At 33.1% G+C, this 22,467-nt stretch overlaps 3 protein-coding genes across 5 annotated transcripts; 1 reads left to right on the top strand and 2 right to left on the bottom strand.

Annotated features, from left to right (window-relative positions):
• Window positions 1-1,525: 1,525 nt before the first annotated feature.
• On the bottom strand, window positions 1,526-7,963 carry LOC129890342 (U-box domain-containing protein 35-like). Its single transcript, XM_055965908.1, has 8 exons — window positions 7,810-7,963; window positions 6,556-6,641; window positions 5,725-5,846; window positions 5,445-5,648; window positions 4,305-4,560; window positions 4,072-4,167; window positions 3,090-3,518; window positions 1,526-2,462 (listed from the first exon to the last, which is right to left on the bottom strand). The coding sequence occupies exons 1-8, from the start codon at window positions 7,961-7,963 to the stop codon at window positions 1,752-1,754; spliced, it is 2,058 nt and encodes a 685-aa protein (XP_055821883.1). The 3' UTR covers window positions 1,526-1,751.
• Window positions 7,964-8,862: 899 nt separating this feature from the next.
• LOC129882060 (protein phosphatase 2C 53-like) lies at window positions 8,863-12,604 on the bottom strand. 3 transcript variants are annotated; one of them, XM_055956215.1, is made up of 6 exons: window positions 12,472-12,603; window positions 12,320-12,397; window positions 10,859-11,550; window positions 10,449-10,766; window positions 10,261-10,366; window positions 8,863-9,721 (listed from the first exon to the last, which is right to left on the bottom strand). In XM_055956215.1, the coding sequence occupies exons 3-6, from the start codon at window positions 11,444-11,446 to the stop codon at window positions 9,369-9,371; spliced, it is 1,365 nt and encodes a 454-aa protein (XP_055812190.1). In that variant the 5' UTR covers window positions 11,447-11,550; window positions 12,320-12,397; window positions 12,472-12,603; the 3' UTR covers window positions 8,863-9,368. The 3 variants fall into 3 exon arrangements, with proteins under 3 accessions (XP_055812190.1, XP_055812182.1, XP_055812173.1); XM_055956207.1 differs by having other exon boundaries at window positions 12,320-12,603; XM_055956198.1 differs by having other exon boundaries at window positions 10,859-12,604.
• Window positions 12,605-19,084: 6,480 nt separating this feature from the next.
• LOC129882078 (uncharacterized) lies at window positions 19,085-20,933 on the top strand. Its single transcript, XM_055956227.1, has one exon. The coding sequence runs from the start codon at window positions 19,568-19,570 to the stop codon at window positions 20,606-20,608; it is 1,041 nt and encodes a 346-aa protein (XP_055812202.1). The 5' UTR covers window positions 19,085-19,567; the 3' UTR covers window positions 20,609-20,933.
• Window positions 20,934-22,467: the final 1,534 nt, after the last annotated feature.

Genomic DNA, 22,467 nt, shown 5'->3' on the forward strand with positions numbered 1-22,467 from the left:
TGAATTCAGATAGAGAAATTCCCTTTTTAAGAGAAATGAGGATACCATTCGATGTTCATATTCGTGAAGCCACGAGAAAAATCTTCTATGATACAAAAGCAGCATAAAGTATATATGCCTTATACTAATTATATAATAATTAAATCACAATAATCTTCTATGCTTGGGAAGAGAAAAGAAGGAAAAAAGGAACCTTTGACAAAATGCTGATAAATATAATTAAATTTCATTTTATGTGTGCTTAGATTTGATACTTAATTAGTGTAAATTACTAGCAATAATTAAATAAATTTTGAGAAAAATATAGGTGATTTTTTCTTATTCATCTTATTCATAGTGGACAAAGTTATCTGATATTTGTTGTTGCGAAAAGTGATAAATATCTCATCGAATTAGTTGATACATATGAAAACTTGTTTGGACTTATCGTGATGGTTATTAAAAAAAAAGATTATAACTATCCCTAGTGATGATTGTCATGTCATATCAAACACTTATCTTGTTGAATATTAATCCAATCACTAAGCTCTTAATTGGTTAATCTACTTTAGTTGAATATTGACTAATAAATCATCGACAGCACTTGAGTATTCCATCAATCCACTTTGAATTTAGATTTAATTAAAGGTCTCATGTTCAAACCTTGAGTATGAAGTCATTTTTAATAAAAAAAACGTCCTACCAAACGACTCCTTATTGAATGAATCATCCACATTTCTTGAGTATTCCATCAATCCGCCTTGAATTTAGATTTAACCAAAGGTCTTAGGTTCAAACCTCGAGTATGGAGACACCTTTAATAGAAAGCGTCCTACCAAACGACTCCTTTTTGACTAATAAATCATCCACATTACTTGAGTATTCCATCAATCCGCCGTGAATTTAGATTTAACCAAAGGTCTCAAGTTCAAACCTCGAGTATGGAGTCACCTTTAATAGAAAACGTCCTACCAAACGACTCCTTGTTGACTTGTTGTAAACATTAGATGCATATAAGGATTTACACGAGTAAATGTAGGTAGCCTTAAAGCTAAATACTGTACTATTTACTCGGTATCCGATAACTAGCTTTGGTTACCAGGACTTCTTATCTAGGACTCAAACTCGAGACCTCTGATTAATACTCTACCAAAACCTTTGGTAGTGATGTGTAACATAAGAATTTAAATTAGCACAAGTAAAATATGTACAACCAGATAACATTTATGAGTATCTTGTGTCTATTTACACAAATTCTTCAGTACTATTGAATTCATTTAACCACTATTGATTTGTCATTCTTGTAATGAAGCTTTCAGACCATAGTTGATGATGACAATTCTGAATTCACCAAGTCTTTTTTTTTCTTCAGTATTCAGCCAATACATTTCAAGCGATCATTGCTACTAAGAAGTATGGAAAAACTCAAAAAAGAGAAACAGATGCAGCATTTCAAAAGATTTGAACAACAATTTATATATCAGAAATCATCATCCAAGAACAGGTAAAAATGTCGATATGTTTATCATATAATCACTCACTTTGCTAATGATCGAAATGTTTCAACAAGGGAACACTCAAAGAGTTAATTTTTTTCCTTCAATTTCAGTAAGCTTAACTCATGAAAAGGGAAAATGAACTATTCAGCTGATGTTTACTGCACTCGATTAAATGTTGGTAATGAGAAGGAACCACAGACCTGAGTTGAGAGTAGTTTATCCATCGTGTGTGGGCACAATCTTTGAGTATTGAAGATGCACGGGGGGCAAAGTTTAGCTACCGATACTTGGCATGCTACTCATTCCGAATTCACTAAGCTTAGTAAGCTCAGGAACTACTACTGAACCAAGATCTGGTCTGTCTTTCTTCCTCAGCTCAGCACACTTGAGTGACAATTTTGCAAACTTAAGAGCCTCTTCCACTGGCCAATTTGGCACTGTTGGATCTAAAAAATCTGCAAATTTACCTTTTTCGATGGCCCTTTCAATGTGATGAGTTAAACCCATTGGGGGCCTTGCAGTAATAATTTGGAGCAACATCACACCAAGCGAATATATATCTGATTTAGTCTCTAACTTTCCCGTTTGTTGATATTCAGGATCTATATAACAAAAAGTCCCGGCAGCTGAAGTCATGTGATATTGTGTCACACAATCAGGTACAGATGATGGCACTAACCTTGCCAAACCAACATCACTGATTTTGCAGACATAATTTTTGTCCAACAGAATATTTCCTGGCTTTAGATCCCGGTGAACAAGAGGTTCTGGTTTTGCTTGGTGAAGGAATAGAAGCCCGGTTGCAATCTCAGCAGCAATTTTGAAGCGAATTTCCCATGGAATTGAAGGGGTATTACCTTTACGAAAAAGTCGATCTTCCAAGCTTCCATTATTCATAAGCTCATAAACTAAACACCCATACTCAGGACATGCACCTAATAGTAGCACCAGATTCGGATGCCTAATGAGACTGAGGACCTCAACCTGTAAATGAAAAAAAAATAAAAAATCATGTGCATCAGCAGGTGGCCTGTCAAATACCCATACTAACATCAATCTAACTATTTAACAAAGAAAGAGGGCTTCTAAAAATATTAGCAAAGAAGAGAGAGTACAAGCTACAACATCTTTTAACCACTCTAGTTATAACATGTGAAAACCTATCTTACATTAGTAAACCATCATTTTCAAACAAAAGTTTCATTGGACATTTCTAAGACGGGCTCATAAATGTACTGGTAAAAAAATTCTACACAAAGCTTATGCACATAATAGAGAAGCTTTTAGATAAAGCATACATACTTAAAATAAGAAAAAACTACCATGTTATGCATTAGTCAAAAATATTCCTGTTATCCATTAATCAAAAGCAATCATGTCATGCACCAAACTGCATCAGTAATCAGTATACATGCATTTGTCCACTTTCTACAATTTATGATGATTCCCTCGATTGCATCGCGTGTAATTAACTCCAGAAGTGACTCAATGAATGCACAAAATTCTATAAAAAAAATGGAGTTCTTCAGCCAAAATAATGCAAAATGTTTCATATCTTAGTGCGTATTGTAAAAGAGAGGGTATCATTGAATTAGAGATATAGAGGTTTACCTCTTGTTGGAACTGTTTCTTCCCTTGTGCAGCATCAGGACTCAGAACTTTAATGGCTACAGGTGTGTGATCTAGTTTTCCCTTAAAAACAGGTCCATATCCACCTTCTCCAATTTTTTGTGAATTTGAGAATTTTTTGGTGGCTGCCTCAATCTCTTCAATTGTATACTTCCTATAACGTAGATCATTCTGAGATCGAACATTCATAGCTTGTTTCTTTTTTTCTGTCTCTCGCTTAGCTTTTAACTCCGCATACTTCCGTCTTTGTGCTTCTATTTCAGCCATCTTTTGTGCTTTCTTAGCAGCTTCAATAGCAGCTCTGCATTTAGCCTTTTCGGTCTCAGCAATTGCGAGAGCCGCCTCTTCAGCAAAACGGGCTTGTTCGAACTTGCGAGCTTCTTCAATTTTCCATTTATTAAGCTCATCAGCCTGCAAATTAGTAGACATATGACACATGAAAAACTTATTCCGGGATAAGAAGAGGGAGAAAGCCTTGGTGCTTAAGTTTGATGTCATAAACCTGTAACTCGTGTTTCCAAGAGCCTTGTATGCGATCAGAAACATACAAACATTTTTTTCGAAACGTACAATCAGTGATGATGTGATGCTATTTCTTACTCATATATAGATAAAAACTGTACTACCTTATGGAGTAACAATTATTTCAGACCTTATATATTCCTTGGAAGAATAACATCCCATAAAAAGCCTGAATGCACCCATGTAGTTTTGGGAGTTGGGAGCCACTTGATTCTACGCATGGTAGTAAAATTTGTAGAAACATGAGTTCCCTTATAATAATATCTTTTAAATCATTGAGCTATTAAACAAGGTTTCTTGAAATTATGATTTGCGTAATACAATGCAAGTTTTATGTTCAATGCTTATTGCAGATCGTTGGGCCCATAAATTTCTCTCTTTCTTGCTATTTTAGATGGTTTTCATCTTTATGGTTCTAGGCAGTCAGAAAATGGGCTATTACCGCTTGGTTGGCCACGACAGCTTCTTTGCAAGCTGCATTGTACATATCCAAAGTTTGCCTTAGCTCAAGTTTTAGTCTTTTCATCTCAGCGTCCACCTGCATTATCACATATGATGAGACAGTGGTTATTACCAAGCATTTTTGGTACTTCTCATATAATGGAAATGCTTATAATGTCTATTAAGCAACAAATTTGCGTTGCAATGTAGTTTCTATGATTATATTGCACTTACTAAATATGAGGAGCTTCCATTCATTGGAGTTTCTTTGATTGAAACTTGTGTGAAGTCAAGATTTTCGGATGTCATATCAACTGATCTAGGGCTAATACGAGCATACCGCATACTACCATCTGATTGAGAAGTGTGCTTATATGGATTTGTCATCTCGGGAGCATGAAGATTATCTATTGGTACATTAGATGGTCCTTTTTCAGGCCTCGTCTTCTCAGATTCTACAATCTTCTGCTCTGACCTCGTGTATGAAAACCTACTTTGCACCATTGATTCATCAAAGTTAGCTAGTACAGAAAGAATTAACACTTTAGCTTAGAGCATAAGGAAACTTAATTTTTCCTTCATCTATTTCTTAGTTCAGTTCAAACTTTTAACTCCAAATACGATGGTGATACAAATTGAAGGAACAAGTAATCAAAATCAAGTAACCGTTACTTCATACTTTCACATCACCACTTTGAATTAGTTATGTTACTTTTTGATTAAGAAATTAGCTTATGTATATATTATAACAAAATACTAGTAGTATTTAATAGAAATATAGGTGTAAATAGACTCTTCAAGCATTATGTGGAGAGGTTTGAAATACAAGGTCAAAACTTCTAATTTTCAGTCTGAATTCAAACGCAAGTGTTTTCAAGTTTTTTTGAATAAAATTTACATATGTTGGAACTGCCTAAAGAAGAATACAAGTCACTATAGTTAATAATTCAAATAGAAAAAAGATGGCAGACAAAGAAAAAAGGTGTTTGACTCCCTAAATAGTGTAATTAATTGTACAAAATATGAGGACATAATAATATTTTAGAAATAAACAAAAAGATCTTTGAGTTTATGCAAGTATGTCCATAAATTGATTCTTAAAATCTTACTATATAACAACTTATCCTTTTACAAATCATCATACCTGAATTCAAAAATTGCCAAATTACTAAATTAAGTTTAATTGCTCTGCATTTGCAAAACGATGTGTGTTGTAAAAGGCATGACAAGTTTTCTTTTGATACTTGGAGTCCGATTCAGAAATATCAAGTGACACCCACGGTTTGAGAAAGTTGTAATAGATCCGTCAAAGATAAGGACAACAAAATGAAAATAAGAGTGACCAGTTTTATACATCGGTTGGTTATTTTATACCTGGATGAATCTTCTGATCCAGAGTTACTTGACCTAGGTGCTGACCACGCTAATGAGGATGGTTGTCTTGCTGGTGCAGAAGAAGGAAGAGATTTTGCTGCTGGTCGGACAGATTGTTGCTTGCCTTTCGAAACTACGTAGACAGAACAAAATTCTGGCGCGGCCTTATTTATCATTGTTGGCACATCATGAGTCCAATATTTCCTGCAACGGAAGTAATAAGCCAAGTTCTTTCCTTCATAATGAAGAAAAAGCAACAGATAAACTGAGAGATAATAACCTGCCAAGAGCACTCCTAGATGATGCACCAAGAACAATGTTGGTAATACACTGACTGTTGATGTAATCAAGAAGTCCCTTCGACGCTTCAGTATTCTCAACGACAATCTCTTTCACTACTATCTGCCATAACCTCAACAGCCATTTGGAATAAAGTAAGATTTAGTTAAATTTCCATCACGGAAGAAGCCCGTTTCATCTGAACTTATATGATGCTGCTCTAGGTAATTTATAAATTACTTTGAAGGTGCAAAATACTCAAGTAAGAACAAGAGGTGTTAGAAGGAAAAAAGAAGAACATAAAACAGAATTTACGAGACCAAAACACATATTTCTTGTGATCTTAAAGACCATACATTGGACAATGTAGTGTTAAAGCTTCTTAGAGCGCGTTTGGATTGGCTTATAAGTTGTTTATAGCTGTTTTCAGCCTTTTTGAGTGTTTGACTGGCCAATTTAATAGTCATTTTATGCTTAAAATAAGCCCAAAAAAATAATTGGGTCTGTTTGGTTTAGCTTATCTAAAGCAGCTTAGAAGTTGAAAACAACTTATAAGTCAAAAAAAAAATAAGTTAGGGTAGCCAAACTTTTTTTTTTGTTATAACCTATTTAAAATAAGTTGAGCCAAACAAACACTTAACCTGTGTTACTAACGTAAAAGACAAATAAAGACTTCTTCGACATTGTAAAATGAGAAGGTTAAAGTTAATGAGCTTTCAAATATAGGAGTATCGTGTTAAACATAATGGATTTCAAAGGAAAATAAAGGATCAAACCATGCTTGGAAAGGAAAAGAGAGTGCTAACTTTATTATGGATTAATTCACACATACCCTTTTGCGCGCAGAATAAGCCCTGAAAGGTGTGAAAATATTTTGAGTAGCTTCATCACTTAATCCTCCATTTGAATCTAAAGTAGCTTCATTCCCACCAACCACAACAAAGTAGCATCAATTTCACAATAAATAATCAAAAAAATTTGAATTGTTTGAAATATAGAAAGATGGCAATTTGGGAAACCAAAAATGCTTATTTTTGTTTAAACATCTAATATTGAAAGTCTACTAGCCTGACTAATGAGGTTTCATGCCCTATAGGGTCCTTAAAGGGGAAACAATCCCCTAACGATAGTTTCTCCATTCTTACGGCTCGAATCTGATACCTTTGGTTAAGTATGAAGAGATCCTATCCATTCTACCACACTCCTCGCCGTAAACCAAAAGCACATTCAACTAACATTCACAGGTGCAATAAAAAACATTAAGTTTCCCTTACAAAGACTTCTTTTCTAATAGAAAATAAAATTTTAAATTTCTACCCAAACCAAATTATTGATCCCAATTACATTTGTCAAATAAATGACTTTTAAAAAAAATCATAATAGTGTTTGAGCCAACTTACACACTTTAATTAATTCCACCGTATCTGTTAACTCCAACTAGCACTAATATTGATGAAAGGATCCTATTGATTTTACTATTCCTTGGTGATAAACCAAAAGCCCATTTAACCAACATTCATAGGAGCACTAAAAAGCAATAAGTTCCTTTTACAAAGACTTCTCTTTTAATAGAAAATAGAACTTTAAATTTCTTCCTAAACCAAATTATTGATCCCAATTATAATATCAAATGAATAAAAAGGATGCACTAAGCTCTCACTATGCACAGAGTCTGAAGAAGGGTCAGAATACAAATGTCTATTGTAGACAGGAAATGCAAGAGATTATTTTCACGGTTCGAACCCATTACCTCTTAGTCGTATGACAACAACTTTATCAATTACGCCAAGGCTCCCCTTTCTCTCGAACCCATGACCTCCTTATCGCACGACAACAACTTTACCAGTTACGTCAAAACTTTCCTTTCTCATTATCAAATGACAAATGTATCACTTTTTAAAATTTCTTCACAAACCAAACTATAGATCCCAATTCCATTATCCTAAACTAATTCCTCGGATACCTATTATCTTTCACCAACACAAGTATCAGATAACTCTATCCATCATAACGTATTTTCAATTCAATTCATTGATAACTGAGGCAAAACCCATAAATGTAAATGAAAGAGAGAGAAGGTACCTACGCTTTGGTGAGTTTTTGACCCGAACATGAACCAAAACAAGAATTTGATTGCTTCCAAGGAGATTATCAATAGCCCATTTCACGGCAGAGCTGCTATTCTTATCTTTATCGACGGCAACAACAATAGAGTCTTCTGCCGGAATTTGGGAACCCATTTTTTGTTCATATATTTATATTAACAGATCAGAAAGAGGCTGCAGCTACTTAGCACCACCAGCTCAGCCCCTTTCCGCCACCATAACGGTGGCCAAAAAAAAGTTCTTAGTTTTTTTTTTCACGTTTGACTAAAAGGGGAAAATGGTGCAGCTCCATGGAATGGAATGCCATTAGTTTTACCCAAAAAAATAAATAAATTGTGTTGTCCTCCAAAAAAGATGGATCAATTTCTATGGTGATGTTTTAGCTCCTTTTTCCCTTTTTTTTAAATTTTAATAATAGTCGCCAAAATAGGGATAGTTTAAATGTATTTTTTTAATATTGGCTAATTTTGCATGTGTCTTTTTTATTATGGTGTTTCACACGTCTTTCCTTGTGATCGCATGGAGTCCTTTGCATGGCAATGCTACACGTCTTTCCTTGTGATCGCATGGAGTCTTTTGCATGGCAATGCTAATTGTTTTCAATCGAAGATAGTCATAATTCAATAGGGATAGACTAAAGTAAGCTTGCTTTTGTTGATTTCTAACCTTTCGAATAATTTTGTTAGTGTAATAGAAAAATCCGAATAAATCTCTATTCTTATCGAAGAGAAGGAACAAGAAAAAGAGACGAAATATTCCTACTCAAATATTTACAACTCCACCACTTGCACAAGGTCCTAATACCTCTGACCTCATTTGACTACTAGATCATATTTTTCGATGCATATTTTGCATGTTAAAATGTAGGTTAACACATAAATACCCTCTTAACCTGTCTCCGAATTATCAACTACACACCTATTAGTCCAAGGCAAAGCTTAGGTGTGTAGTTGAAAATTCCGGGGGATATTTATGTATTATCCATTAAAATATGACACACATAAAGTAGTAAAGTACAAGGCATGCAATTAGGGTGGAGGGAATACAATTTTGGATCTACAATGTCAAACAGTAGGTTAAAATACCTCATAGAGACTTTTAACTATTGAGGGATAATGACCATATTACATTTGATAGTAATGTAGCTGTTGCAACTTCAAATAGCTAAATGAAGAAAATTACATACAGAATGGAGCATGTACTAAAATACATACAGTAACCTACTCCAATAAGAGCCATTATATTTATCCCAAGGTTAAAAATGTAAGGGCTTGACTACATTTTGAGCCACATATTTAGTTTAGGCATAACACATAGACAATTTAGCTTGGAAACACTTCAACTTTGAGAATACAAATCTAGACACCTCAGCTCGTTCTCACTGTGTCTTGTGGACACCCAACATTGACGTGAGCTGAGGTGTCTAGATGTGCATCCTTGAAGTTGGAGTGTTTAGTTACCAATTGAGGCCAAGTTAAAGTGTCTATCTATGTATGATGCCGTTCAGTTTATACTGCAAATCTATAAATGAAACAGCAGATTACGAGGCCAGTTGTGTTGAAGTTTTGCTTTTCAATTTTCTTTGAGCTTTCAAGTCTACCACAATCACTGTTATGTTGTCCTTGCTGCCCTTCTGAAGAGCTCGATTTGACAAGCATTCTGCTGCTGCCTGTGCTGCGGGATCAATTCCTTCACCCCTTTCCACGGGGAGTGTTGCACCGTACTTTTTATGCCACATAAGTATACGTTTACGAGCCATATCACAAGCTTCTTCATTTGTCATGACATCCCATAAACCATCACTCGCAAGAATAAGGCAATCGTCATCCTTGGTTCGAGGTATGAACGTTACTTCTGGATCAGGAATTATCCAAGGCTTCAAGTATTTATCTCCTGCAATCAATAACCGGAATAAAAGAAAGAGACAAAAGACCTATTTACTAACAAAAATTAGGACCTCTGTCCAACTGATAAATGCCCCAAGAGAACACATAAGCTGCCCACAGGTCACTTCTAATATCAAATTACAAGTACAGGAATGTGTAGAATGCCTTTATGGAGCATTTGGCGCACTAGGGCTGATATCACACGGTCCAACAGACTAGTATTGCTACGCCATACCTATGACCAATGCATGAACCTGAGCCTTATAGGACAAATTGTCTACATGGACCAAAAGCCTAGTAGTGATAGTCCGATCAAGCCTAACAGTGATCATCGAATCCCAAGACCTCTTTAAGAATTGTCTTCGTTTGCTCAATTAGCAATTGGGACAACTGCAAATGTATGAATCATTCTACTACGACACAAAAATTGCTGATCAAGCCGTTATAAGGTAGCTAATGAAAGAGATATGGATTTATGTTATGAGCTATAAATAAATAAAGTATCTTGCAAATGCTAGAAAATAGGTTAGCTAGGAGAAAACATACCGATAGACCTAGACATTGCAAGAACACCGAAAACACGATGGCCATTCCACTGTATCACCTTACCTCCAGCTGCTTCAATCCTTTGATATTCATCTTCTCGGTTTGGCTGAAAAAAGAGAACAGAAATGAAAAATAATTACACGGATTATTTGCTATGCAAGTCAATTTTAGTTCAAGGTTTTGCTTACTTTGTGATCCACTGACAATGCCATGGGTTTCTTCCCACGACACAGAACAGCCCTTGAATCACCACAGTTTGCCACTATAATATGAGATGAACAAACAACGGCAACAACAGCTGTGGAGCCTACAGTTTCTGGGGCAACAGGCTCATGGCCAGACCCCCCTCCAATCTCAGCATCAACTTTAAGAAAACAGTTGGTAAAGGCTCTATTCCAGAGCTCGTGGCAACTTTGTCTAAGACTTTCATCACTGAGATTCATTATAAACGTTTCCAACTCCTCAGCCAATACAGCATGAATCCGATCTCGGCAGTAATTTGCCACCTGAAAAGAAAAAAAAGGAATCAATTTATTTTTGTTCATATGTTAATAAGGAGTTGTGTGAACCAAAGTCAGAAAGAAAGAGAGGCAGAGACCTGAGAACCACCATGGCCATCATAAACTCCAAAGAAATGAGTCGTCAAATGACTTAAGCGTCTAGACAGCCCATCAAGCACGCGATCACCAATTAACATCTGTAGAGGAATTTTCATTAATCTTGGAACAGTTGCGAATGCGTCTTCCATTTCTGGTCTCCTTCCACAGATAGATGTATATCCCCATAGGGGTATGTAGTCCACTTCAAAAACACTGCGGCTGACTGTTGCACTCAAGCATTTATCAATGATCTGCTCCTCAAGTCTGACCGGAACTGCCACGGGTCTAGGCAAAGTATCCTCAACATCTGACTCAACCAAAAGGCCAGTCTTAGCAATAAGTTCTTCATGACTGATGCTTTTCTGAGAATCCACGAAATCCTGACCTTCTATGTCAGATGCTATCTCAAAGCCTATAAAATCATCAGCACATAAACTACTACAATCGCTCACCACTGACAGGGAACACGAATTATCGGGAATCTGATCACCCTCCAGTGATAAGCAATCATCATCCTCACTTTCCCTAACAGCAGCATCACCAGCAATCCAGTTGCTTTCATTTTCAGATATCACATCAAGTGACATAGTCCCTTCACTTCTGCTCTCTTCAGGCACAGATGATGCTGTAATACTAAGGTCGCTCTCCGAATCAGCAGAGCTGCAATCATCATTGCCACCAGAAACAGTGTCTGCCAACATTTTAGTCCCCGAATTAGAATACAAGCTCGTTGCATCATCCATCGATTTTATCCTAGTTACATCCATATGACTTCCGATGCTTGGTTTGTGACAGATCAAACTACCAAATATAAATGGCACTGCAACCATATACATCTCCTTCATCGAAACGACTATACTGAACACAGTAAAAGTCAACCATCAACCACTCTAAAACTACAGTGTTTTTCATTGTTAAACTAATTCATCACCACTCTTTAGAATCAATAATAGTCTTACCATGAACTTCAACAGACCATTTTCCATTGCCTAAGAGAATCAACTAGTAATAGAACATTCTTTTACATTTCGCCACGCTCCATAACAGAAATTGCTAATCAGATCTGTTTAACAAAAAGAAACAGCAAGAACCATTTTTTCCCTTCAAAAATCTTAACTTTTTCTTCTTTGACCTCGTCCTTATCTACCCACCAGCAACTACAGCTAGATAATGATAATACCCACAACAGCAAGAACCTTTTTTCCTTCAAAAGTTTCAACCTTTTCTTTTGGCCTCTTCCTTATCTACCCACCAGCAACTATAGCCACAAAAGATCCTTACATCCACTCAATTACTAAAACCCCAAGTAGGTAAATGAGGCAAAAATCCAAAATTGACATAAATCTTTAGACCTTAAAACACAAGAAAGAGAGGTAACAAGAAAAGGGTCATGTGAATTAACCTGTGGAAAGCAAAGCCAAGTTCCAAGAATCACAGGAAATCACTGGAAAAAAAAGTACCTTTTTCTCATAAAAACTTCAGTTCCCTGGATCTGAGGTAACTCATAACAACCCCTCGTTGAAATATAGTCCTTTTCTCTTCAAAAATTCAAACAATTGATGACACCAATATGTAAAAAAACAAATAAAAATAGTGTATGAGGTAAAATTACCACTAGCTTATCCTGTTCTTTTCAAGAACTTGTAGCCTTCTATACTATTGATATCTGCTTAGACTTGAAGACAATAGAAGTGCATCAAAGAATCAAGAATACAAATAAATGGTGGGTTGCTTTCTGATTTACAAAAATAAAAGTTCTATATGAAAACTTCCCTTTTTAAAAATAATTTTTAATATATTATTTTCTATCTTCAGTTCAGGAGTGAGAAAGTGACAAAAATATTATTCAAAATAATCTTCCTCAAATATTGGTCTTTTTAAAAAAATTTAAAAAAATGGGATAGAGAAGGAAAAATAATAATGGAGGAGATTACGAGCCGAGAAATATTTCCTCACCAATAATGTGTAAAATTAGATAGTCGATCAACTTATCCTCTTAAAATATTGGTTCTAATTAAAAGGTTTGGGCAATTCTTTTTTTGAGCTAGATTTAATATGTGAATTAGGCTCAAAATTTAATTTAATATAATATCACAGTCGAATAAAGTACGACTTCCAAAAAATCGAATAATTGTGAATGAGGAAATAAGTTCGATTTATAAATGTCACACATTGAACAAACAATGAAACTCCGAATAAAAAGAATATATGGATCCAAGCATTAGAGGGGAGGGTCATAAAGGAAGAAATTCCCATATCGGTGAAAATAGGACTCGAGGCCTTCTTATAAGGTTTGGATAATTCTTTTTTATTTGAGTTAAACTTATGAATCAAGTGCAATACCTAATTTAACAATAAATATTTTTAAAAATCACAAAGATAATGTGAGTCAATGCAAATAAGAATTTACAGCTAAGAAAAAAAAAAGAAATAAAGGACAGATGTCAAATTGAGAGAGCACAATAAAGCATCACCACAAATTAAAATGTTTCCTCTTTTCACTCTCCAATTCAGTGCCCAACACCAAATTCAGTGCCCAACACCACACTCCCCTTTGTGTTTTATGAAAAAAAATTAAATGACTTTTATAATGACCCTCCAATTATTCAACCATAAAAATACACCAATTAGATGTTTTCATCCAAAAAATATTTTAATCAACTGTCATGTATTTTAATTTTTTGGAATAAGATCTTTCTTGATACATAACGCTGAAAATTTTTATAGTGAACTTTTTTTATGACCAGAACTTGAATTAGTTCGACCAAGCAAGACATTGAGTGCTTGAAGAAAAAAATTAGAATAATCACTACAATAATGTGAGGTAAAATGGGGAAAAAGTTATGTAAAATAGCACAAAATGAGTAGTATAAGTTATGCAAGAATTTAGAGGTTATTTTGATGCGAGGTAGAATGTGAAATAAGGTATGCTTATTGACAACACGAAGACTTAAAGCAAGCGAAAGCAATAACAGGTGTCTCTGATGTTATTCCCGCGATAGAATCGTCTTTGGTCGAATTATTGTGTGGAAGCGCAATCTACTTTTATTCGTTTTTATAGTTTACACACTTTTGTAGTATTGCCACTTCTTATTGCCGTATTTATAAAGCATTAATCCTTACCAATTTGATCTTGTTGCTCCTGGCAACCAACATACATGAACCATTTCACTAAGTATGGTCCAAATAGGCCAAAGTCTTGATAGTTAGCTCTCGGCCGAAAGCTCTGAGAAAGCCGAAATAGAATATGTGTCCGGATAGGCCAAAATCTCGATAGTTAGCTCTCGGCCGGAAGCTCTGAAAAAGCCGAAATAGGAAAGCACTCATCTTGGAGTAAGCTTACTGCTTAGATGCAAATGATTTAAAGCAATTCTTGTATGATAATTTATATATAATTAGATAGTAAACCAAACAATTAGTATATTTGGTTATGTGATTTAAACAAACAAAATTTGTGCTGTTAAATGGTAGTAAAAGAGATGACATAATAGAGAAGATTTAGATTAGTTGGCCCAAAGATATGACATCTCTGATTGTGGGCCAATATTACATTTCGTTGGGTTAGGAATATGGATCTGCACACTGGCCCAATTATAGTATGATTGGCTACCCCCAATTGATAAGAGCACTAAATTACACTAAATAACTTTAAAATAGTACAATAACAATATATTTAATATAATTCCACAAATTAAAATTTGGAAAGCAAAGAGTCTAGACAGACCATACTGACAATACTCTTACTTTGAAGGTAGAAAAAGACTTGTTTTCAGTAGATCTTCGGCTCAAAGAAAAAAATCTTAAAATAAGTGATATTGAATTTTTGAGATTTTTTTCGGATCCGGTGTATGCATATTCATGGATCGGGAGTATTTCTAATCCCCCCTCCCTCCCAAAAAATAAACTGTCTGATTTTTTGAGAAGCCACATCTAGTCTGATTTTGATACCATGTTAAATTATGTTTTACATTTAATTCACCCCTTAAGAATTTACTCAAAGGAAGGAGCATTTCCCAAACATTATAAAAAAAATTCAAAATATCATTCATTCACCGACATGAGATATTTCATGCATCAAAGTTCACTACAAAGGAAAGAATGCAACTCGATGTGAAGCACACTAACAACTATACTCTTTCCTTTGTAGTAACAGTCACTACAAGAAATAAGACCTTTAACGAGAGAAAATTTGCTCACTAAAAATTTTAATTCGATCACTATTAATCAATAACAATCAGAAAAAATCCAATTGTTAAAAGCTCTGTTGTTAAAGATTAACGACCGAATTATAATTTCAGTTGTTAAAAACTCTTCACCGACTATAATAAATCTAGTCGCTATATTTCTTCTTAACGATCAAATTTTCCTTCGTTGAGTGTCACTACAATCACTAAGAATCTTTAATTATGAAATACCTCTACACATGCTACATCTTTATTTTCTAATTAACCCAATGACACAATATGTCCTTTTGGTAAACAATCTACCATGCAGTCCTAATGAACAAAATGAGATTATATTCAACCTAGAAACATATTGAATATTGAGCAAGTGAATAAAAAAAAAGATATCTGTATTTTAACCATGAATTATGAATGGAGATGTGATCATGAGAGGAATGTAATAGAAATTATTTGAAAAGAAAAATGTAAAATCTCACATTCTCAAGGAGCAATGGTAAATACTTATAAGATTCACTAAATTTAGTGTAATAAGATCCCTTTTAAACTATCAATAATTTATTTATATCCCTAAATTTGATTATTTAATAGTCTTTATTTTCCGCACGATCTCATGAAAGTGAGATACATTTACTCGCTACGTAGATTTTTATTCACGTGATTTTTTTTAAAATAAAAAGTTACCTTTTTTACTTTTTAAAAAACACTAATTTTTAGTTGCTTTTTTTTTGTTGCTAGGAATAAATAAATTATTGTATAAAATTTCGTGATAATAAATGGCTGAAAAATAACTTACTTGGGAGCTGATTTTCAATATTTTCATCCCCACACTAACAAGAATGTAATCACTTTTTTAACCACATCAGCTTCTAGGATGGTAAAGACTAGTTATCAAATAATTAAATTTGGAGATAACAAAGACTGCTAATAATTTAAAGGAATCTAAATAAAATATGTCAAAATTAGGGGATATTTAAACATTGGGAAAATGACATTTATATCCCCAAAAGGAAAAGTATTTATTCTTAAATGTCTCATTATTTTCATACCCTTCTTTTATGTTAAAATGACATAAATTTATTTTGACATCATGCTGACATCAACGCCCATTCTATATGACATCGATAGGGTATCGGTATACCGACATAGTATCACAGAGGATTAAGCTTAGTCATATATGATATCGATATGGTATCAATATATCGACGGAGTATCACAAAAAATATATATTCTACTAATTTAGAGTTTAATAAACAAGATTATGACTTTAATAATTTTCTCTTAATTGTTTCTTATTTATTTCTTAAAAAAAGTCCAATCCGATAGGGTATCAATATACCGATGGAGTATCACAGAGAATTAAGCTCAATCTTATATGATGCTGATATAATATCAATATACCGATGGAGTATCACAGAAGATTAATTCATAGTAGTGGATGCTGACATCATACTGACGTCATGCACGAAATAGAAAAGGAAAAAGTGGAATAATAAGGTAAATAGTTTGGGCTATAAATCCATTAAGGATAAATAATTTGAGTTTGGTCTAATTTAAATAAATAATTTCATAATTGAATCTATTTTGTATAATTTTTCCTTAAATATTCTACCTAAATAAGTGATTGATTCTTTCATTCTTAGTCAAAACTTTCAAATTCACATTCTACAGGATGATGAGTCATTTTTCTTTTAAAATAATTTATCCCTTGATATAAAATTGGGTTAATTATACAAAAGGACCGCTCAACTATTTTTTTTACAAAAAAAATAATGACTGAACTGGCCATTCAGTCATACCCTTCTTTTTCTTCCTTCCACTTTAGCCATTAATTACTTCTTCTTCTTTCATCCTCCTGCTTCTTCTTCCTTTTTTTTCTTTGTTGCTTTCAGTCTTCTTTCCTTCTTCTTCTATGATCAGCCATTAATTAGCCATTCAAGTTTTAAAAGTTTGATTTAAAAATTTGACGTATCATAAAAAACTCAAATCATTGAGAGAATTTTATATTTAAAATTCGAGATTGTTTAGAGGTGATTTTGAGTTGGTTTGAAATTAAATAATCAGTGTATACTTCATGTATAATTAAGCTATATTCAATATTTTGAGTATATCATAATGTATAATCAATGTATATCTTATGTATAAATAAGCTATATTATATAATCAATATATACTTTCTATAATTTTATATAAATAAAAATACAACCATATTTATGATATATATTTAAAATTATTCGAACTAAGATGAAAAATAATAAAAAATAAAAAATGAATAATAAGGGGCTGCCAACAGGCATATGGGTATGGGAAAAGTGATGAGTTAGCCCACTGTTGGTGGCCACCTGTTTACCCACAGTTTATGGAATCAGCAAGCGCACCCATTCTTCTAACTGGCCCAATCTCAATACCATTGTCAGTTATTATTACACACACTCCTACACAAATTACTCTCTCTTTTATTAGTCGATTCATTTTGTTTATTCTATTTTGACTTAATACATAAATTTTTAGAAAAAAAATAAAAAATTGAATCTTATGATCTCATATCAAAAATATATGCTTGCATTTTTGAGTATGAATAAGTAGACATATGCGTTTTACGTCACATAATAAAAATAGGACGACGAATGCCGTGTAAGATGTGAATTGCTACGTAGGATGTCGAATAAAATGTGTATGTTTACTTGTTCAATTCTACAAGTTTAAGTGACTACTTATGTACATACACAATTAGAAGGTATAGATGTTAGACAAGACTAAGTTAAATAACACTTTTATATATTATGTCTAAATATATTAAAATATATTTTAATTGTATGATTTTAAACATGTTATATGAAAAGATAAAATTAAATAATTGCTAAAAAAGGGGGAAAAAAGCTTTTTGAAATGTGTTTCTCAAGAAAAGTCTATTTTTTCAACTTCTGAAATCTCTTATTTTATTACACACAAAATTATTTTTCTTTCAAAACTTGATCAAACCGTCAATTTTTTAAAAAATAAGTTTATTTTTTTAAATAGAGTATTTTTAACTTTTAAAAAATTACTAAACAAACTATTATTAACCTTAGAGTTGTATATTTAAATTCAAATATAACACATAATAATAAATTTTACTCATATCTAATTTTTGGATCAAATTAATAGATACACGAGACGTGTAATTTATATTATTTGATTTAAATTCAATACAGATAAGTATTTATTGAGGTATTTTTTTTGGATCAAGCTTATAGATACATGATACGTGTAAACTACGACCTATTATATTATTTATCTAAGATAAACTTATATAATTTGATTTAAACTCAATAAAAATAAGTATTTATACCAATGAAATTCTTGGATCAAGCTGATAGATATATGATACGTGTAAACTATATCCTATTATTATTTATCCACAATAAATTTATATAATTTGATTTAAACTCAATAAAGATAAGTATTTACATCAATGGAATTCTTAGATCAAGCTGATAGAAACATGATACATGTAAATTAGATCCTATTATATTACCTAACAACGATAAATTTATATAATTTGATTTAAACTCAATACAAATAAGTATTTATTGAGATGAAATTTTTGAATCAAGTAGATAGATACATAACATGTGTAAATTATATTTTTTTAAATATTATATATCCACGACAAATTTATATAATCTGATTTAAACTCAATATATTAAGTATTTATTGAGATGAAATTTTTAGATCAAGATACATGATACTGTAAATTATATCCTATTATATTATTTATTCATAATAAATTTATATACTTTAATATAATCTCAATGTGAATAAATATATATAGAAATGAAATTTTTGGATCAAACTTATAAATACATGATACGTGTAAATTATATCCTATTATAATACTTATCCACAATAAATTTGTAAAGTATTTACCGAGATAACTCATGAAAGGAGTGTGGAGTGTGAGGGATATGGTAAATTATTTTCAGATGTTGACTGACACGTGTCCATATTCCGAAAATAAAACCCTCAGTTTCATAAAATCCGTAACCCTCTTTTCCTTTTTCTTTCATTTCTCCATTGTCCTTCCGCCACCCATCTCTTCACTGTCACTATAAAAGATCGAAGCTTTTTCTCACTTCTCAAAAATTCTTTGATGGGGTTGAATTTCCCTGTATGCTGATTCAGTTTTAGCTCTCAAATCTTGCATCTACAAACAGAAAAAGTAAACAGAAAAAATTATATAGTATTTATATATATAGTGTATACATTGTAATTCTGTATGTATGTGTAGATTTTTTATTGATCTGAGCTTGACCCATTTGAGATCTCAGTAAGTTAGTATAAGGGTCGGTTTTTGTTTTTGTTTTTTTTCTGTTTTTTGTTTCCTTGATCTTTTCTTGATTTTATGTTCATGGCAGATTTGTTTGTCTTTTCTTGCTTGTAGAAATTGGGTGGTAATTTGGGGATATTTGATTTGAAGGGAGTTTATAGTTAGTGGATTTGAGATTAAGATTAATTTTTTTTGGCTGATTTGGGAAGTGGTGGAAAATGAGTGTGAGTATGGAGGAGGATGATTCAGCTTCAAAAATACATCTTCCTGCAGATATAAATTGGGAGATGCTTGACAAATCTAAGTTTTTTTTCTTGGGTGCTGCGCTTTTTTCTGGTGTGTCAGGTGCACTTTATCCAATAGTAGTGTTGAAAACTAGGCAGCAAGTTATGAGTACTCGAATTCCATGTCTAAAAATGGCAGGATCTATGTTGAGGAGTGAAGGGTATAGAGGATTTTACAGAGGATTTGGTACTTCTCTTACAGGGACTATTCCTGCTAGAGCACTTTACATGGGGGCACTTGAAGTGACCAAAAGTAGTGTTGGAACTGCAACTATTCAGTTGGGATTCTCTGAAGCATCGTCCTCGGCTATTGCCAATGCTGCTGCAGGGCTCAGCGCGTCCATGGCAGCTCAATTGGTGTGGACACCAATTGATGTTGTGAGTCAGAGGTTGATGGTTCAAGGAAGTGGAAATTCTAGCTGTGGTGTTGTTGGATTGAAGTGTTATAACGGTGGGATCGATGCGTTTAGGAAGATTGTTTGTGGTGATGGTTTGAGGGGATTGTATAGAGGATTTGGTATTTCAATACTGACTTATGCACCTTCAAATGCAGTGTGGTGGGGTTCATACTCTATTGCTCACAGATTGATTTGGGGTTCAATTGGTTGCTATTGTTGCAAAAAAGACGATGAGGGTGGTTATCGGCCAGATGGGAAGGCAATGGTAACAGTTCAAGGGTTGAGTGCAGCCATGGCTAGTGGGGTGTCTGCATTAGTGACAATGCCACTTGACACTGTCAAAACAAGATTACAAGTATTAGATGATGATTGTCGTAGTAGTAGTAGTAGTAGTGGTAGGAGAACACCAACAGTTTTACAGACAGTGAGGAATTTAGTGAAGGAAGGTGGATTTAGTGCTTGTTATAGAGGATTAGGTCTAAGATGGGCATCAATGTCCATGTCTGCAATAACTATGATCACTACTTATGAGTTCCTCAAGAAACTATCCACCAAGAATCAAGAAAGCTTTGTTTGATGAAATCTTGCATTGACATTGAGCACAGAAACCAAAGAGGGAAGATGGAGCCCTTCCAAACTCACGGCGAATCTGAATTAGTCTGGCCAGTGTTTATATGGCACGAATCCAGATTAGTCGGCCAGTAAATGCATTCACTGGATAGCAAAGGTTTAAACCTAAAGAAAAGGGTAGATGGAGAAGATGTTTTATATCTTGAATCCTTTTGAAGTTTTATTTTTCTCATCTTTTACCTAGCCTAATGTAAATTTTGTAAAAAATGTAGTAGCAATGTTATGCCAATTTTCTTTTTTTTTTTGTATTTCAAGTGTTCTTACTTGTTCAACTACTATCCTCTCTATCTATATATAAGATGTTCTAATTGTGAAAGATAGAAAACTTTTGGTGTAAAATTATGAAAATGAAGTTGCTTGAAAGAGGAAATTGAGGATTGGCCTCTTGCTAAATCTTCACATATCTATTTATTGGAATAATCGATTTACCGATGAAATCATATATACAATATTTACAGATAAAAATGTTCGGTTATCAAGTAAAAATCAATAAACTTATCATGTCGAGTCAGTATCAATTAGGATACAAATAACGCATTAGGTTGAACTATTTTTTGGTGTCGAATCCGGATCAATTAAGATACAAATAACGCATTAGATTGAACTATTTTTTGGTGTCAGATAATAACTATGAATAATCATCCATTTTGGAAAGAGTAGAAGATCATTACATTATGGAACATTTTTGGCCTTGTTGTTTTCTCTCCTTTTCAAGCTAAATATGTTTTGTTTTTGTTTCTTTTTTGTCAATGCTCTTTTATCAACAACCAACAAAAACAACAAAAAAGTGGTCCTCTGAATATAAATGATACATGTGATTATGTGAAGTAGTAACTGTTTTATGTAGCAATTAGGGAAGTGGTTTCTTTAGGCTCTTGTTTTGGGACCCAATACCATGACCTTTTTCTAAGCCACTTTTATGTCAAATGGATTTGGAAGATAGCCACTTTTTATGTCAAATGGTTGGCTGAAAGCCTAGAAAGGTGTTGTGGTGGGAAAGGTTATAAATAAATCAGCCTAAGTTTCAAAAAAAAAAAATCATAAAAAAATACTTGAATTGCTTATGAGTAACAAATTAAAAAATGATAGTCAAAAAGTATAAATACTATTAAATTCTAAGAACTGCAAATTGTCTAACTTAAAAGATAATATTAAAGACAATATTATCACTTGTTTGTTGGTGAAGAGTGCAATTATATAGTAATACTATATACTGAGATTTGAGACTATCATCAAAGATTTTCTTAATTAGAGGTGTTAAGTTGAAACTCATTATTGTAATTGCTTTTAAGAGAGAGTGCACATTTCAATGTGAATTCAAATCAATCAAGTCTCGGAGGAGGATCTCCGCTAAAAATTGTGATGAGGTGAAAAGTATTATTTCATTTTAAATCAGATGTTTCGGGATCGAATTCTGAAAATATAAGATTACTTTCAGTAAAAAATATTTTTACTCTTAAAATGAAACTTTTTGATATAAATTTAAATTAATCGAGCTCCAAAATAAAAATCTTTTGAGTTTTTTTAAGAGTACATCAGCACAAAATGTAATTGTCTTTGTCTTTCATGAAGAGACAACAACCGTTGGTCAGAGGTTTGGTCACTGGTTGATGGCTCCTAACAAAATCTACCCTTTCAATTACAAAATATGAGGAAAAAGAAATCTAAATGATGGGAGTTGGATTATTTTGGTTCTCGGGATTATTTTCGATGGGATAAGTGATAATAATTTTAGGATTAGATGTTAAATTATTTTAACTTTTTTTTTTTTTTTTTTTTTTTTTTTTTTTTTTTTTTTTTTTTTTT

The sequence above is a fragment of the Solanum dulcamara genome, chromosome 1 (genome assembly GCF_947179165.1).
Source record: "Solanum dulcamara chromosome 1, daSolDulc1.2, whole genome shotgun sequence".
NCBI lineage: Eukaryota > Viridiplantae > Streptophyta > Magnoliopsida > Solanales > Solanaceae > Solanum > Solanum dulcamara.

Excerpts from the sequence above, each read along its gene's own strand:
- LOC129890342 (XM_055965908.1), bottom strand. The coding sequence starts at position 7,963 with ATGGGTTCCCAAATTCCGGCAGAAGACTCTATTGTTGTTGCCGTCGAT. Across the intron at positions 4,168-4,304 it reads ATGGAAGCTCCTCATATTTA|GTGGACGCTGAGATGAAAAG; the intron begins GTAAGTGCAATA and ends GTGATAATGCAG. Across the intron at positions 3,519-4,071 it reads CTGTCGTGGCCAACCAAGCG|GCTGATGAGCTTAATAAATG; the intron begins GTAATAGCCCAT and ends ACTAATTTGCAG.
- LOC129882060 (XM_055956198.1), bottom strand. The coding sequence starts at position 11,704 with ATGAAGGAGATGTATATGGTTGCAGTGCCATTTATATTTGGTAGTTTG. Across the intron at positions 10,367-10,448 it reads CATTGTCAGTGGATCACAAA|CCAAACCGAGAAGATGAATA; the intron begins GTAAGCAAAACC and ends CTCTTTTTTCAG. Across the intron at positions 9,722-10,260 it reads TGCAATGTCTAGGTCTATCG|GAGATAAATACTTGAAGCCT; the intron begins GTATGTTTTCTC and ends TATTGATTGCAG.
- LOC129882078 (XM_055956227.1), top strand. The coding sequence starts at position 19,568 with ATGAGTGTGAGTATGGAGGAGGATGATTCAGCTTCAAAAATACATCTT.